This window comes from Chelonia mydas, chromosome 24 (assembly GCF_015237465.2).
Source record: "Chelonia mydas isolate rCheMyd1 chromosome 24, rCheMyd1.pri.v2, whole genome shotgun sequence".
Classification (NCBI taxonomy): Eukaryota; Metazoa; Chordata; order Testudines; family Cheloniidae; genus Chelonia; species Chelonia mydas.
Genome location: NC_051264.2, coordinates 18,613,105 through 18,629,702, shown reverse-complemented (window position 1 = coordinate 18,629,702; position 16,598 = coordinate 18,613,105). Strand labels below are relative to the sequence as shown.

Here is a 16,598-nt window from a genome sequence, read left to right as displayed (position 1 = left end):
GGGCGCGAGACCAGCTCTCTTTCCCGCGCTGCCCGCTGATTGGCGGCCGCCGTCCGTTCGCCCCGCGATGATTGGCCACAATATACCGATGCCCCTCTATGATTGGCTAGAGGTTTTGGCGGGCTCTGGTAGAACAAGGCAAAGGGTTGTGGGGGAAGAGGCTGGTGCAGCCCAGTTCGACCAATCCAGTCATTGGGTGGGGAGCGACCCCAGAGCCTCAGGGCTGAGGGGAGAGACGCCAACCCGGGCTGAGCCCCAGGGCTGAGGGGAGAGACGCCAACCGGTCTGAGCCCCAGGGGCCGAGGGGAGAGACGCCAACCCGGGCTGAGCCCCAGGGGCCGAGGGGAGAGACGCCAACCGGGCTGAGCCCCAGGGGCCGAGGGGAGAGACGCCAACCCGGGCTGAGCCCCAGGGGCCGAGGGGAGAGACACCAACCCGGTCTGAGCCCCAGGGGCCGAGGGGAAAGACGCCAACCCAGTCTGAGCCCCAGGGGCCGAGGGGAGAGACGCCAACCCGGGCTGAGCCCCAGGGGCCGAGGGGAGAGACGCCAACCCGGGCTGAGCCCCAGGGGCCGTGGGGAAAGACGCCAACCCAGTCTGAGCCCCAGGGGCCGAGGGGAGAGACGCCAACCGGGCTGAGCCCCAGGGGCCGAGGGGAGAGACGCCAACCCGGGCTGAGCCCCAGGGGCCGAGGGGAGAGACGCCAACCCGGGCTGAGCCCCAGGGGCCGAGGGGAGAGACGCCAACCCGGGCTGAGCCCCAGGGGCCGAGGGGAAAGACGCCAACCTGGGCTGAGGGTCAAGGGGAGAGACGCCAACCCTGGCTGTGCCCCGGGGCAGAGGGGAGAGACGCCAACCTGGGCTGAGCTGCATGGGGTGATGGGGGTAGACCTCAAACTAGATTAAGCCTGTGAGGCAGGAGATCCCAAATTGAGCTGAGCCTGTGAGGCAGGAGGACTGCTATTCAGGCTGAACCCCAAAGATCCCAAAAAGGGCTGAACTCCAGAAAGGGAAGAGACACCTGTGGGGCCCTCATTTCATTGTCCCCTTACAGAGTTTACTGGGGTGGCAGGACAAATTGTCAGGCACCATGAGTGACAATGCTGGAGAAGGGAGAGCATCAGAAAAGAGGAAAGAGCAGAAAAGCAGGAAAGCAGGGGAGAGTTCCAAGGTGAGGAGCCCAGGGGAGCAGCTACTGGGAGCAGGTGACCCCCATGGGGAGCTGGGAAATTTGTCTCATCTTCCCCATTGCAGGAAGGGAGAGCATATAGGATTCCACCTGCAGGGGAAGGAGCACGTGCCCCTGTGCCTTGGGAGGCAAGAGCCGTGGGGCTGAGACCCCCAGCACCAATGGAAGGAGCTCACTCCCTGTCTCCTGGCCAGAGATAATAATCAGGCCCAGGAGATTAATTTAAAATTAGACCCTCACTTTTCCATTCCAAATGGTCAGTCAGTGGAAAAGGTAGGAGATGAGATGCTGCACAGGGCCAATTTCCATACACATTTCTCTGCCCAAGAGATTTGCTGCTATTGTTCTAGGGTGGGTGGACAGGGAAGGAAGGAAGTGTTCCCTTTTGTTGAGAAAATTTGGACAGTGACTAGTGAACATAACACACCTGTGACACTTTTCTTCACTTGACTAGGTGGAAGATGAATTCAAAGAGTTGTCCATCTATTTCCCTAAGGAGCAATGGGCAGAGATGGGAGACTGGGAGAAAACCCGCTACAGGAACATGAAGCGGAACTATGAGTTTATGGTTGAACTCGGTGAGAGGGCCAGCTGGGGGTGAAAAGGGCAACTCCAAGTGGCACAAGCAGCTGGAGAGTTGAAGATGTTGTATTTAGTCCTCCTTTAAGTCTCCTTCCTCGTTTTGGGAGGGAAGAGACATTGAGAGTTTGTGTCTTTGGGGCAGAGAGAAGCCAGAGTATAAATCCAGTATAGAAAACACTCACACTCTGTACCTCCCATTTCAGACCTTAGGCTTAAGTGAATGTCCTGGCTTCTCCATTTGCTGTTTCTGTGATGAGCCTTGCAGGCACTTGAGGCTTCTGCAAGCCCTCTGCCCTGGGCAGTAGGAGTCCTGAGGTGCCAGGCGAGCCTCACAGGTCTTCCAGATTAGGACATGTGGCACTGCCACCAGGTTCCCGTGCCTGTATTCCCAGTGCAAGGTGTTGGGAAGGGGTGTCACTGCATAAGCAAGACTCAGATCATGTCAGCTGTTATTGCTTATAATGGATTTCTTTGTTAGGCCTTCCTACCCCGAAACCTGCATTTATGTGTCGTGGTCGACGTCCCCCAAACCCCATCATATACGACTCTGAGTCTGATGAAGACTGGACACCAAAACCTTTAGGTAACAGAGCAAAGAAGTTTCAGAGTAGCAGCCGTGTTAGTCTGTGTTCGCAAAAAGAAAAGGAGGACTTGTGGCAGCTTAGAGACTAACAAATTTATTTGAGCATAAGCTTTCGTGAGCTACAGCTCACTTCATCGGAATTCATCCGATATATAAATTTGTTAATCTCTAAGATGCCACAAGTCCTCCTTTTCTTAGAGCAAAGAAGTGACTCTTCATTTTAATGAGCTATCATTACTGGGCATCTCCAATGACTGAAAGATCCTTGGGGGAATCAGCTCCTTGCCACATAGTCCCCAGCCTCAAAGGTCTCATGTTGCCCTTTTCACCCTTCTAGCTGTGGAGAACTGGAGAAGATTCACTTTGGAGCTCCTTAACAGGACACTTTAATTCACCACAAGGGTTGCAACTTGAGGCTCTCCTTGCTCTAATCTGGGGCATTCAGGTTAAAAAGTGAACAGTTTATTTTTTATTCACAAACATCCTGTATCAGCAGCGAGGCAGCATGAAATGTGGAACATGTACAGAGAAGTTCAAAGGGTCTGAACCACTCTGTGACACCCTGGGGCTTATGCGTTCAGATAGATTCAAACTGCTGCTAAGTCAAAGGCTGCTTCAAGCACTCACACTGTATGTTATTTATAAATATTAAATAATTTTATGATGAGTGAATAGCAGTTTCTTACATAACAAAGCATTAACCTAACATCCTGACCTCTACACCTTGTTTTGTTAAATTGTTACCTTGCACAGTGAAACCAGTTATATTGTAACAGCTACGTAGTGGTTGGGGAGGGCTGAGATGACTTTCTTAGAGCTTCTCTATCTCTGATTTCTGTGATTCTGTGACAGTAAGTCAGAACATGAAATGGCTGGCAGCTTCCTGCCTGTGACATTTACAATTTCGGTAATGTTGGTCGTGCAGCATTTGGGAACGTGTTTGGTTTGTTTGTTTGTTTTACACTTACAGTTAAAACCTTCAGGCCACCATGTAAATCTGGCAGTATGAAACAGGAAAAAAAGAAAAGGCAGAACGTCAGTCAAGTAAGCTTACTAAGTACTTTTTGCTTAGATGAGGAATCTTATAGAGGAGGTGAACCCCATTTTTTAATTAACAAATGCCTCTACAGTGACATGAAAAGTGCTTTTTATGTGCTAGTTATACTGCTGAGTCAACTAATAATGAAATAATTATTGTGACACTTCCTAGGGTACGAGGGCTGTGGGGCACCTCACTACCACCTGCTCTTAGCATGAGGCAATCTTGTCTGTACCTGTTGTGGATCAGCTCCCTGATTCCAGGAGCCCCAGGCTCCACAAGCACTCCCCTCTCAGCCTATGCAGGCTTTGCTGTCCCTCTGCAGGGCAGAGATAGGCACTTTCCAAGCCCTCTGTGCATCCCCCTGGAGCGTGCAGCCCCTGTTCCATTGGCCACTCACAGTAGTCACAGTCACAGCTGTGGCACAGGACACCCCAGTTTACCAGTTACACCTCAGATCACCGCTCTGCTTAACATGCAGCAGAGGTTATAGTGAGAACAAATCCAAGTTCAATCAAATGATAGCAAGTAGAAATATTGGAAACAAATGGTTACAGATAAAATCATAACACACTTTTTAGAGCCTAGACTTAATTAACAAGATACCCTCAGCTTTAATAAAGTATCGATCACCAGCACTTTTCAATCAGGTCGGCTGTGATCCCCTTTTCATGAGACAAGCCTCTCCATCAGCTTGTCCCCTAGATGCCGGATATGCAGCCCCAAATATAGCAAAACAGTCCTTTAATCTTCATTCATAAACCAGATGCTCTCCTGCTGTGTCTCCCTTCGATTTTGGGATCCCTTGTCTTTTTCACAGTCTTGATTGGCTGGTGGCTCCGTATGCAAATAGATGTACCTTGTGAGACACACATGATTGGCCAGAGAGATTAGGGCCTCCGACCCTGCCTGAACAGAACTTGTCTAAGGCCTGTCACCGCTCAGTGACCTGCTTTTAACTTCAAGGCATTAAGAACATAATTTCCAGTATAGGTACCTAACTTCTTAAATATTATCCTTACATACCTTTCATGATTATGATGATCTACGTATTGGCACCTGGTAGAGACCTTGCATGCTACTCTTTGTGAACTATGGTGCATATACTTGTCGCAGGGATCCCTGTAATACTCTATGCCCCCTCTGTCCTCTGCCAGTTGACACAAAGAGGTTCTTGGACCACAATTATCAATTAAATAGTTACTTTAATGTTAAATGTAATAATTAAAACCCAGAACCTCAATCAAATGATTGTAAAAATAGTTATATACACCAATAGGATGCATATACAAGATGGGAAAGGGGAGAAAAAAGCATTTATATAAAAGGCCAAGAAAAGCTTTAAGACTGAGGATCATTTTTCAGAATATCTCAGTGGAATTGTTGAGTTTCTGCCACTGGACTCAAATACATTGCAGATAGAAACAAATTCACTTCAAGGCTGCTTCTTGACGTGGCAAATTTCAGAGGGGAGATGTCTAATACAGGCAAGCCACAAACTTTCTGCCCAAATGGGAGTCCAGAGCAACATCAACAGTTACATCAGGATTGTAACACTGGGACAGAATACTTCCTGCTAAGACTGATACGCCCCCTACTGGTTGGTAGAGGGTCTTACGATGGTAGAGCACAGAATTTTTTATTCCAAAGTAGAGCTGGCTGAAAAATGGAAACATTTCACTAACTATTTGGGTAACAATTTCAAAAACATTTTCAAAAAAAATTAAAATGTTATGAACAATGTAACAAAAAATGGAAAAGTCAACTTTTTCGTGAAACAATTTGTTTGTTTGTTGTTGTTTTTTTACACAAAGACCATTTTTCCATTCTAAAATTTTATTTAAGAGCTTTTGACTGGCTTTATACAGTAGACACAGTATCAGATTAGGCAAATATCAAATCACCTTAGTGAAGAGGTCAGTAGGTAAATATCTGTATTTTAAGCCTTGTAGATTACTTGCTCCTTGCCTCTCATCCTCCATATATCCCCTTTGGATTATCAAAGGCCACCAAAGAGAATATTCAAGTCAAATTGTGTGAGGCCCTGTGATGGGGTGTGAACCCCACATTGGCCCTGAATGGATTAATGTGGGCCTGAGAGGTGAGTTATATTACCTTGGTGCACCTGGAGGGAGAGCCAGGTGTGGCTGATCATGAAGCCCAGCTGGGCAAAAGCAGGTTGGTTAGGATAAAGAAAGGAAGCAACTCGCAGAGTGAATGTCTATAATCATTCTAGGGGATTAAGGAGGTGGTAAGGTAGAGGCCAAGTAGGAGAATAATCTAAGCCCTGGCATCCTAGTGGGAATAGAGGAGGCTGGTAAGCAGCTGGGGAGAAGGGAGCCATGGAGAGGAGAAGGCACTGGGGGTGTGCCCTGAAAGAAGGGAGGGATTTGGAGTCAGACTGCTAGGAAGAGGAGAGAGTGCTTTGGATGGGGCTCTGTGGAGGAACAGACTAAGGGCCTTAAAAGGCCAAGCCTGAGAGAGGCTGGCTAGGAAGGAGTCCAGGGAAACAGCAGTAGCAGCAGCAGCAAGGAGTAGAACTGAACCACTGGCTAAAGTAGGCTTAGGGAACCTTTTTTCTATCACCGGGCCATTGACTCACATAAAAAAATCAATTGTGGGCCACGTACAGCCCTGGGGGGGTGCCAAAGCTTCCCACCCCTGGTGGGGCGAGCAGGCACTCATGGGGGGGCACTGAGGCTCAGGGCTTCCAGCCCGAGGTGCTGAGACTTGCCATGGGCCAGATGAAATTAAACAAAGAGCTGGATCTAGCCTGTGGGCTGTAGGTTCCCCGCCCCTGGGCTAAAGGTTCCTGGGCTGGGACCTGGTGTAGTAGAAGGGCCCAGGCTCCCCTATCTGCCACTGGTAAAGTGTCATGAGCCCAGAGAAGGGGACAAGGACACTGGAAAACTTTGAGGTAAGGATGTGAGGACCAGAGGCCTCATGTTGGAGGCCCAAAGATCCTTTGGTGAGGATGTTGGGCTTTCTGTTGCCCTGGAAGGGGTGGACTAAAGTGTGACCTGGCAAGAAGGCCAAGTTATGGGAAGAGAGATTGCTGCGGTGATGGAGCGACTGTCAGCAGGGGGTGCCATTTGGGGAGAGCTGCTGTGCCATGTCTGACCTGGAGAAGGTACTCCATTGCTGCAGTGGTCAACCTATTTTTACATGGCCATCTGCTCCCTGTAGTCTTTTGTATGTTAGTTTCTCCACACGACAGGCTCTGGGTAGAGAGAACCAGAACAGTACAATTATTGTAATGGAAAACAACTTTCTGTGCAGAATGAAAAGGCAATGCTGGAGAAGGCCTCTGAGAAGGAAGTCTCTGAAAATCAAACCAATGCTGAGAAAGTGGACAAAAATTCAGATGTGGGCACCAGAATCCCTGTCACTAATGTTGTTGTTCTGAAAACTGGTAAGCCCAGAATGTGGGCAAATCTCCTCTGTATTTTCATGGTCGCTCTGAGGACTATTAGGTCTGCAGCCTATGAGATTTGGTGCGAGGAGCTCTCTGCATGCCAGGGGTTACAGAGGGACACGTAAATCTCATTATCTGTAGAAACATGGAAATATCTCTGATTATAGTGAAGTCCAATTCAATACCACAGCTATTCTTACTGCTGCTTTTCCCTTGAGCTCTCGGTCCCTGAGTCCATCCCTCAGCACCTAAGCTCACAGCCACCAACCTGACGGGATTGCCTTCAAATCTTGTCATGCTGCTCTTTAACTGGTTGCTTAGGGTACTGTTGGGTGACGCAAGGCAGGGTGAGTCTCCATGGCACTCCTGTTGTTGCCATAGGAAACCAGCACTAGACATCTAACCCGGCCTGAGTCAATCTTGCCAATGCGAAACATGGTCATCAGGATACAGTGGCCTCTTTTTGCTATTTTGCTTGGGTCTGAATTCTCGCATACCAGCCCACCTGAGGCTGTTGGCACTAAGATCAGAGGACAGTGAGCTAGACACAAATTTAAGGAGACAGTGTCACTGCTTAATCAATTATAGTCAGGAAGTGTCAGAGTCAGCAGTGGTTTTCAGTGCTCAGCTCCTAGAAACTGTGGTATGGCTCATATTTATATATGTTTTCATGTGCAAAGGGCCTGATTCTTACATATTCTGTAGCCACTTTGCTGTGTAAAGCAGCCTCAATATAAATGAGATTTAGGTCTGAAAATGCCATTGCCTATTTATTTCTATAAGTTCTGGTACTGCACAGACTAACCTACTCAGTATAATTCCCCTTTTAGATCTACCCAGGTTAGCAGTTTCTAAAACCCAAGGGCAGAGCACCCAAGTTAACACATACAGCTTACGAAAAAGAGAGAAAAAAGTGTACGTTGAAATAAGTGAACCACAAGATGATGATTACTTATGTAAGTCACATGGTTTCTTTCTCTTTGAGCCCCTAATATTTTTTCCTTATATGGCCCCCCGCACTATAGTATCTGAGCACCTTAAAAGTATTTAAGAATAGGAATAATCTGTATCTCTTTATTCCTTTAAACCATGCAGGAGAAATAGCTGGAGGAGGGGTGGTTCAAGATAAAAGTTTTAAGGAGGACTTTCAGAATTAAATACAACTCTTGTGGCACTGAGTTCTATAGTCTTGGCCTAGCTCCTGTGATAGTTCTGTCTCCTGAACTCATGAAACTCTCCTCTTGGTCAAGAGTTTCATTGTTCTGATGGAACGTAACTCTCTCCCACGGAGGGCTCTTAATATGAGGAGAGACCTGGAATTGGACTTTCTATTCTATAAGGAGCCAGTGCAGAGCGCTAAGCATTGGGTGACAAGTTCACAGCGACCTGCATAGCTAAACAAGCTGCTGTGTCTACTTTCCACTGAGTGCTTGCTGGAAGCAATATACCACGTGACAGAAATTCTCTGAAAATGTGCCTCTGAAATGTGGGGAAAAACTTCAGACTCTCTTCAGTTCAGCCAATGTGCAGCAGCTGGAGTGCAGCTATCTAGTATGTAACCCAGCCACCTGTGTGCACTAGGGCCTGTGTGATGGGGTTAATGATCTGGTATGCAGATAGGGGAGATTGACTCCATCGGTTAGTTTCTCAGCTCCATGTTCTGTTTCTCTTCCTCCTCTAGTTTGTGAGGATTGCCTGACATTCTTCATTGATGAGTGTTCAGTTCATGGCCCTCCAGTTTTCATCAGAGACCCAATAGTAGAAACAGGACAGGAAAGGAGAGCAGCTCTCACTTTGCCCCCAGGGATGAGAATTGGGCTTTCAAGTATCCCACAGGCGGGGCTTGGAGTCTGGAATGAGGCAGACACCCTGCCGGTTGGAGTTCATTTTGGCCCATACGATGGAAGGATAACAGAGGAGGAGGAGGCAGCCCACAACGGCTATTCTTGGCTGGTATGAATTGCTCATGACGCTTTTGTTTCTATTACGACACTGTGCTATGTTCTAGCTCGTCAAAGTGTGAAAGGAAGGAGAGGAAGTATGCTCCTTGGCACTGAACTCTCACTCTGTTTTATTAATTCATGTTTTATTAGTATGATGATACATCAGCATTTCTCAGTGTCTGTCAGGGAAGTGGCATGAGGGGCTTGGGAAATGTAGCCATTAATATGTTTAGGCCTTTAACACATGGCACTTTCCTAGCGGGGTGCAGTTGCTTTAACTTTCCTGATGCTGGTGAAAGGCTCAGCTTTCAAAGTTTTTTGGGAGACACTGTTTGAAGACCCAAGTTCTGATCTCAGGCTTTGTCTACGCTACACACCTGTTAGTGACACAGCTGTGCTGCTACAGCCATGCCACTAAAAGTTGCGTGTTGTAGCTGCTGTTTGTCGGTTGGACAGAGCTCTCCTGCTGACAAAATGCTATTCACACCAGCACTTTTCATTGGTAAAACTTTTGTCCTTCGGGGGGGGGGGGGGTTAACATTCCTGAATGACAAAAGTTTTGCTGACGAAGTTCCAAGTGTAGACAAAGCCTCAGTTACACTATGCAGCCTCCTTGAGTTCATTGGGATTGTCACTGTGAGCACTGTTTGGCCCTGTCTGTTGTGTGTATTCACACTGGCAGGATTTCTTCTGAACTGTGTTCAGGACACAATGAACCCAAAGATTGACACTTGTGTCACGGAGTCACTGGGCAATGCTCTGGAACTACTCCATATGAAGCCAGTCAGGACTCTGGGGGAGCCTTCTCTCTGAGCAGACTGTCTCCAGGGCAAAAAGCTTACACGGCTTCGACCTTCCTGGGTCTGACCTCAGAGCATTCAGCATCCCCTGCCCCACCATGCGCTTCCCACAGCGAGTCTGCACAGGCGGGGTCCTGGGGGGGCCAGTGGGGCCTGCACCCCACCTCCACAGTCAGACGTGACTCTCAGCCAGCCAGTAAAACAGAAGGTTTATTAGACAACAGAAACATGGTCTAACACCGAGCTTGTAGGTACAGAGAACAGGACCCCTCAGTCAGGTCTATCTTGGGTGGCAGAGAGACCAGAGCTCCATCTGGGCCTCCCTCCATTTCTAAAAACTAAAAACTCTCCCTCCCCTCCTCCTCTAGCCTTTGTCTCTTTCCTGGGCCAGGAGGCCACCTGATCTTTGTTCTCCAGCCCCTTCAGTTGGCACCTTTGCAGAGGAGGGGCGCAAGCCATCAGTTGCCAGGAGACAGGGTGTCGGCCATTCTCTGTGCAGACAGCAACACACTGGCCCTCTGAGGCTCTGCAACAATCACACACCCTTATTCCACCACCTAGATACTTAAATGCCTAGGGGAAACTGAGGCACCCACACAGTATTCAGAGAAAACATTAAGAACATTCCCACTTTGTCACAACTTGTCACTTATTTATCATATTCTCTGTATGGAGAATGCCTTATTGATTCCTGTGTGTCTTGTTTGGTTCAACTCCAGATCACCAAGGGAAGAAACTGGTATGTATACATTGATGGAAAGGATGAAATGAATGCCAACTGGATGAGGTAAGTCCCTGTACTCCTATCCTCATCAGTACGATCATAGAATGTTAGCTCTGGGATAGTCAGTGTTTCAGGTGTTTGAAGACACAGGATTCATTTTTACAGGCTGCGGCACACCCAATCCATCACTAAGCATGCAGTTATTTACCCAGTCCTGTTAGCATTCACAACATGATATTCTCAGCATTAAGATTGCAACACAAACCCCAAAACAAAGTGCCCGCCTGGTTAGGGAGAGAGACAGCATTAGCCCTCCAATACCCAGACACAGAGAAGCATATTGAGAAGCTTCGTTCATCAGAATTTCCTTTCTATAAAAGTTGTACAGATTTTTTTTGGCTCCAAGTCATCTCACTTTCATAGACTTAGTGGGAGTGGATGAGCTTCCAAAACACCTGACGTAGCTTTCAAATGTTACTGGCTAGGCTCTGAAATCTCCTGGCATGGACCAATAACCTATTAATCCCATTAAGGAAAATACAGAAGTATTGTGGTTATTTCACTGTTGGATTGCCTAGCTTTCAGGTTGGCACTTCCCTGACTGAAGACCATTGTATTTAACAAATCACTTTCCTAACTGTGACTGTCCAGGTATGTTAACTGTGCTAGGGATGAGGAAGAGCAGAACCTTGTCGCTTTCCAGTATCGTGGGAAAATCTACTATAGAGTGTGCAGGGCCATCCTGCCCCACTGTGAGCTTCTGGTCTGGTACGGGGATGAATATGGCAAGGAGCTGGGCATCAAATGGGGCACGCGATGGAAAAGCACAGCACCACCCAAAGGTACCAGACTGTAGCCTTGCTCTAGCTACAAGCTTCCCTTGGCTTGTTTTGAGATGACACAATTTCTAATAACCAGGAACTTTCATTTCTTATCCTGACATCAGTCATGAATGCCCACGGGTAAATGCTTATGCTAGAGAGCCCATATTGAGTGCAGATGTGCTGAGGGAAGCTGGTGAAAGGAGATGCTGCACCTGCCACTAGTGGTCGGAATGAGTCTAATTATGGGAGCTTCCTGCTATCCCTAGAACAGGCGTAGTCGGTTTGTTTTGGTCAAGGTCCATGTCTCTTGGTCCAGACTCCAGAGAAACATTTTTTCACATTGCAGTAACAATAATGACAAGTAAAAAGATTTCATGGTCCATTCAAAAGCATCTGGCGGTCCAGATTTGGCCTGCAGTCCGCCTATTGACTACCCCTGCTCCAGGTGACGGACCAATTTAGAGCAGCTGCTGCCCTGAATCTCCCTCTTCAGTTGCCTTTTGCTCAGCTACTGACACCATCTCTCCCCCCCTACACACACACACACCTGGGGGGGGGGGGGGAAATCCTCTAGCTCAGTGATTCTCAATGACCAGTCTGTGGGCTAGCACCAGTTGCTGGGATCTCCCTGACACAGTTTAGGAAGGCAGCAAGCAGGTCCCTGATATCAAAATGGCTGAAAAATTCTTGGATTCATGAGGAGACACAAGGACTAGGAACTGCTCAGCAGGTCAGTGCAACAGCTGAAACACTGTCAGTTGCCCCTCCTGATCTGTGTGTGATTTATTACCCAACCCTCTCCGACCCCAGCATCTGCTTTATATTAAGAGGTGAAGGCTGGGACTAAAAACAGTAGTTAAAGTTAAACTAAGCAACCAGGCTAGAGTTTCTCTGACTGGCTATCGGATGATCTGCACAGGGTGGCTAGAAGCAGCATAAATGTTATGGTGGGTGCAAAGCCACCTATCACCCTCACTGTATAGAATCCCAGAGTTCAGAAATTAAACCAGTACAAGATGGCTTTTTTTTTTTTTCTTTTTGTACCTCCAAAACAAGCTTAAAGGTGGGAGAAGGCTTTGGAGGATGGGGTGTAGTGAGGGGCCGGTCAAAGCCACTATGTCTCTACTGCCACTGAAATCTGCAGTAGAGCCTCCAGGGTCACACGATGATCCTCGGACTAGGCAGAGCTAGCAGAGTGCTGACCAGTGCACTCCCATCACTGGGAAACACCCAGCAGGGGTTGTGCCTACAGCCTGTCCCGCACAGTGAGGGGGGGAAGGAGGCTCCAGGGGGCCACCAGTGTGAGGAGACAGTCTTCCTTTCGTTTTAAGTACTACAGGGACGGGCAATACAGGCTATGTCTACATTACACAGCTTTTAGCAACATGCCTGTATTGCAACACCCATGCCGCTAAAAGTTGTGCAGCATAGCCACTGTTTGTCAGCTCTCATGCTGACAAACTTCCACCCCTAATGAGTAGCATTTGCATTGTCTGCAGGAGCACACTGTTCACACTGGTGCTTGTTGTCGGCAAAACTTTTTTGTCTTTTTTGGGGGGGTTAACACCTCTGAATGACAAAAGTTTTGTTCAAGTGCCAGTGTAGACATAAATGCTTATAGATACAACTCTTTGCCATGGCTTACTCCGCTGGTCTTGGGATAGAGGAGTTGCCTGGGACCAGAACCCCCAACAGCTGGGAGAGGAGAGAAAGAAAATGACACTCATAGCAGGGACCTAGAACAACCAGGCACAATTGTCCCAGCTTTAGGTCTGAATCTGGCCGACTGTCAGGGGTTAGAACTGAACCCTGGGAAGGAGTCCCACATTAGGTCTGGTATTACAGGGAACGGTTTATTTTATATCCTAAAACTAAAGTCTGAGTGTCACTAATTGTCTGGTGCTCTTGGCCCTTCCTATGTGGCAGGATAGTAGTGCAAAGCCTCTGGAAGGGCCAGCATGTTGGAACAATTGCCATTTCCTACCTGAATTCTGGTTTGTTTTTTGGACAGTGCATGGGCAGGATCCACACTGCCATCCATGCCCTCACTGCAGGCTGGCTTTCAGCAGCAAAGATTACCTCCGCCAACACTTGAAGCGTAAGCACCTGCCTACCGAATTGCAGACTGAAGAAGACGAAGGTGCTCTGGGAGGGGAATCTTGCCCTAAAACCAGAGGTCTTTCCTTCCCGGGAAATCCACCGTCACAGCAGCTCGCACCAAACCCCAGCTCCCTCAGCAAAGGCACCTGGGGAAAGGAACCACACTTGCAAGGGCAGAGGGAAGGTGTTGGAGGTAGAGAGGCTTTTGGTTTACTGTCAAACCTGCCTCCACAGCAGTGGAGGGACGCAATAGGGGAGCCACATGCACAGAGCAAAACAGGGGAGGAGGGAGGTGGCGGTCGCAGACAGAAGTGGTATTCCTGCGGTGAGTGTGGGCAGAACTTCCACAGGCGATCGCACCAGGTTAGACATCAGCAGAGCCACACAGGAGAGAAGTCCTATCCTTGTGAGTGTGGGAGGAGGTTCAGCCAGTCATGCAGCCTCACCAGACACCGGCGCATCCACACGGGAGAGAGGCCCTTTCAGTGCCTGGAGTGTGGGAGGAGGTTCAGCCATTCATCCAACCTCACCAGACACCAGCGCATCCACACGGGAGAGAGGCCCTTTCAGTGCCTGGAGTGTGGGAGGAGGTTCAGCCAGTCATCCAACCTCGCCGGCCACCAGCGCATCCACATGGGAGAGAGGCCCTTTCAGTGCCTGGAGTGTGGGAGGAGGTTCAGCCATTCATCCAGCCTCACCAGACACCAGCGCATCCACACGGGAGAGAGGCCCTTTCAGTGCCTGGAGTGTGGGAGGAGGTTCAGCCGTTCATCCAACCTCACCGACCACCAGCGCATCCACACGGGAGAGAGGCCCTTTCAGTGCCTGGAGTGTGGGAGGAGGTTCAGCCAGTCATCCAACCTCGCCGGCCACCAGCGCATCCACATGGGAGAGAGGCCCTTTCAGTGCCTGGAGTGTGGGAGGAGGTTCAGCCGTTCATCCAACCTCACCGACCACCAGCGCATCCACACGGGAGAGAGGCCCTTTCAGTGCCTGGAGTGTGGGAGGAGGTTCAGCCAGTCATCCAACCTCGCCGGCCACCAGCGCATCCACATGGGAGAGAGGCCCTTTCAGTGCCTGGAGTGTGGGAGGAGGTTCAGCCATTCATCCAGCCTCACCAGACACCAGCGCATCCACATGGAAGAGGCCCTTTCAGTGCCTGGAGTGTGGGAGGAGGTTCAGGCAGCCATCAAACCTGACCTGCCACCAACAGACTCACGCCGAGAGGGGAAATACCCTGCAGGCCAAACAACTGTCAGAGCTGGCAGCTGACTGACATGAGGGCTCTGTATCAATCATGTGGGATTCTGGGTAAAGCAGGGAGCTGTACTGACGGACTCCTTAACCTTGGGGGCTTTTGGTTCCTTTGCTTCATACTGACTGCGGTGGTCAGTGTAACCCCCTTCACCTTTCCACTCCTGGGCTGACTGGAGAGAAGCATCCTTCTTCTACTTGCGGAGGGTTTTGTTATTCACTAAAGCTGGGTACTGCCCCAGTCCCTTTGCTGTCCTGAGTGGCCTGTTGGGTCTGCCTCTCCAGAAGAGACTTGGCCTGTGGCCAACAGGATCAGTACAGGAGATAGGTGGGCCAGGAGCAGCAGGAATTAAAGCAGTTACTGTAGCTGCTAGGATTGAGTATACAGTAATCTCCTTATGCTCCTCTCCACGCTCTGCTGCAGCCTTGCTACTGTACAAGGTAGGGCTAGGCCAGGGCGGGAGCAAGGCGGGCCTGCTACAAGACCTCCACGTGGTCCTTTGCAGGACCCACCTCCATTTGTCTCACACTATGTCTAGTGCAGTGGGAGCCAAGCACCTGGCATGGGTTAGTCAGACTTTAGTGATGGGAGGTCCTTATTGCTCAAGAGAGCAAGGCAAGGATGTGGTGACTAACTCCGAATGGGTACCAGCAGGGCAGTGCCTCGAGCTCGGTTCAGACTCTCACCAATGCACTCCTAAGGCTGGAAATGCCTTGCTTGCCTATTAACACTCTGTTGTTCATGTTTTGTTCCTATTAGTTCATTCTCTCCCTCTTGAAGATATTTTCCCTCCACGTTTCTTCTTTAAGCCTGTGTTAATAAAAGGGGCTTCTCTGAGACTGATCTTATCCTGCACAGTGATCCCTAGCAGTGGGCAGTGACTGAACCCAACCAAGGCAGCTGGCTCTCAAAGCACAACCCTCTATGCCTGACCTATTCTAAAGGACCTGCTCCAGCAAGCAGCAGCAGGCTCATAAACTTCTATTAACTGCCCTGAAACGTTGTTAATGCAGAGTGAAGCTTGCCCAGCCCCCTCTCGTTCCCTCCCAGACTACAGAGGCTAAACTTAAACCTCTGCAACCCAGGAACCACAGGATTAAGGTAGCTGCCCCTCCTACCACATCACCTTAACTGTGTTACCCCTTACTCAAAGGATGCAAATAGAGCCCTCACACAACCCAAGGAAGCATGTGGATTGCAGAGCATTTAGAAAAGTCCTCTGTTAAATCTCAACCGTAACTACCCAGAGCTGCTGCTCTGCTCTCATCCTGGCCTTACTCCTGGAGGGGGAAGGGACTGGTTTGTACAACCCCCATGGCTCCTGCTCCTTGGCTCCCACTCCTAGATGTTACGCCAGAGGCAGGGGTGTCCCGGGGCATGGAAACTTTATTACAATTAAAGCAAAGTGCATGGAAATGTAGCTCTGCTTGTAATCAGTCTTGTCCCACATCATTTTACTCTTGCAGGTACTAGGAGGAGGGGGTCACGAAAATGTTGGACTTTGGGCGGAGACGGGAGCCTCACTGACCTCAGTCACTGAGCCGAGCTCGAACAGACACGGCTCTGTTCCCGCAAGCCCTCCACCCTCTGCCTTACGCAGCCGCAGCCTGCGGCGCTCGATAGCAACCGCTCTCCTTGGAAAATAAACAGCTTGTTGTTTGATTGAGCTTTAAATAGTCCAGTTAGCGAAGCTCAGGGGGTCATGGGTGCTGCCCCACCCGGCAGGGAGAGGCCTGGGTTCAGACAGCGTACCCAGGGGCAGCTGGAGCAGGTCCCGAGAGGTTAGTCCTATGGTTTGGGCAGAGAAACGGCCCCTGGGGCTAGACTGACTGGGCAGGCGGGTGAGGGCGATTGCTCTGTGTCTGAGCCAGACAGTGCTCTACAAACGACCCCCCCACGCCCAAGGGCTGGTCTACCGCTCTGAGCAGAGCAGCCCCCGACTGTCCCCCGGTGACCCGCTGTGGGTGTGAGTGAGGCAGACAGAGGGGGTGTCTTGCCTAGCCTGAGTAGGGCAACACAACCCCCTCCGGGCCAAACTCCCCAAGAATCTGAACCCAGAGAAACCCCCCGGGGGGCTGGAGTGAGGCCAAGCCAGGAGAAACTCCAGCTGGAGCCCTGTTGTGTGAGGCGCTGGAGAGTAGCCCAG

The 16,598-nt window shown here is 49.7% G+C and overlaps 1 protein-coding gene across 1 annotated transcript; it reads left to right on the top strand.

The window, feature by feature from the left end:
• Positions 1–155: 155 nt before the first annotated feature.
• LOC102932627 (histone-lysine N-methyltransferase PRDM9) lies at positions 156–16,418 on the top strand. Its single transcript, XM_007053408.4, is given in 11 exon segments — positions 156–1,169; positions 1,642–1,765; positions 2,248–2,352; positions 3,323–3,396; positions 6,671–6,803; positions 7,637–7,762; positions 8,488–8,759; positions 10,269–10,336; positions 10,925–11,115; positions 13,109–14,336; positions 14,338–16,418. Coding segments are annotated over 11 exon segments (2,538 nt in total). The 5' UTR covers positions 156–1,088; the 3' UTR covers positions 14,474–16,418.
• Positions 16,419–16,598: the final 180 nt, after the last annotated feature.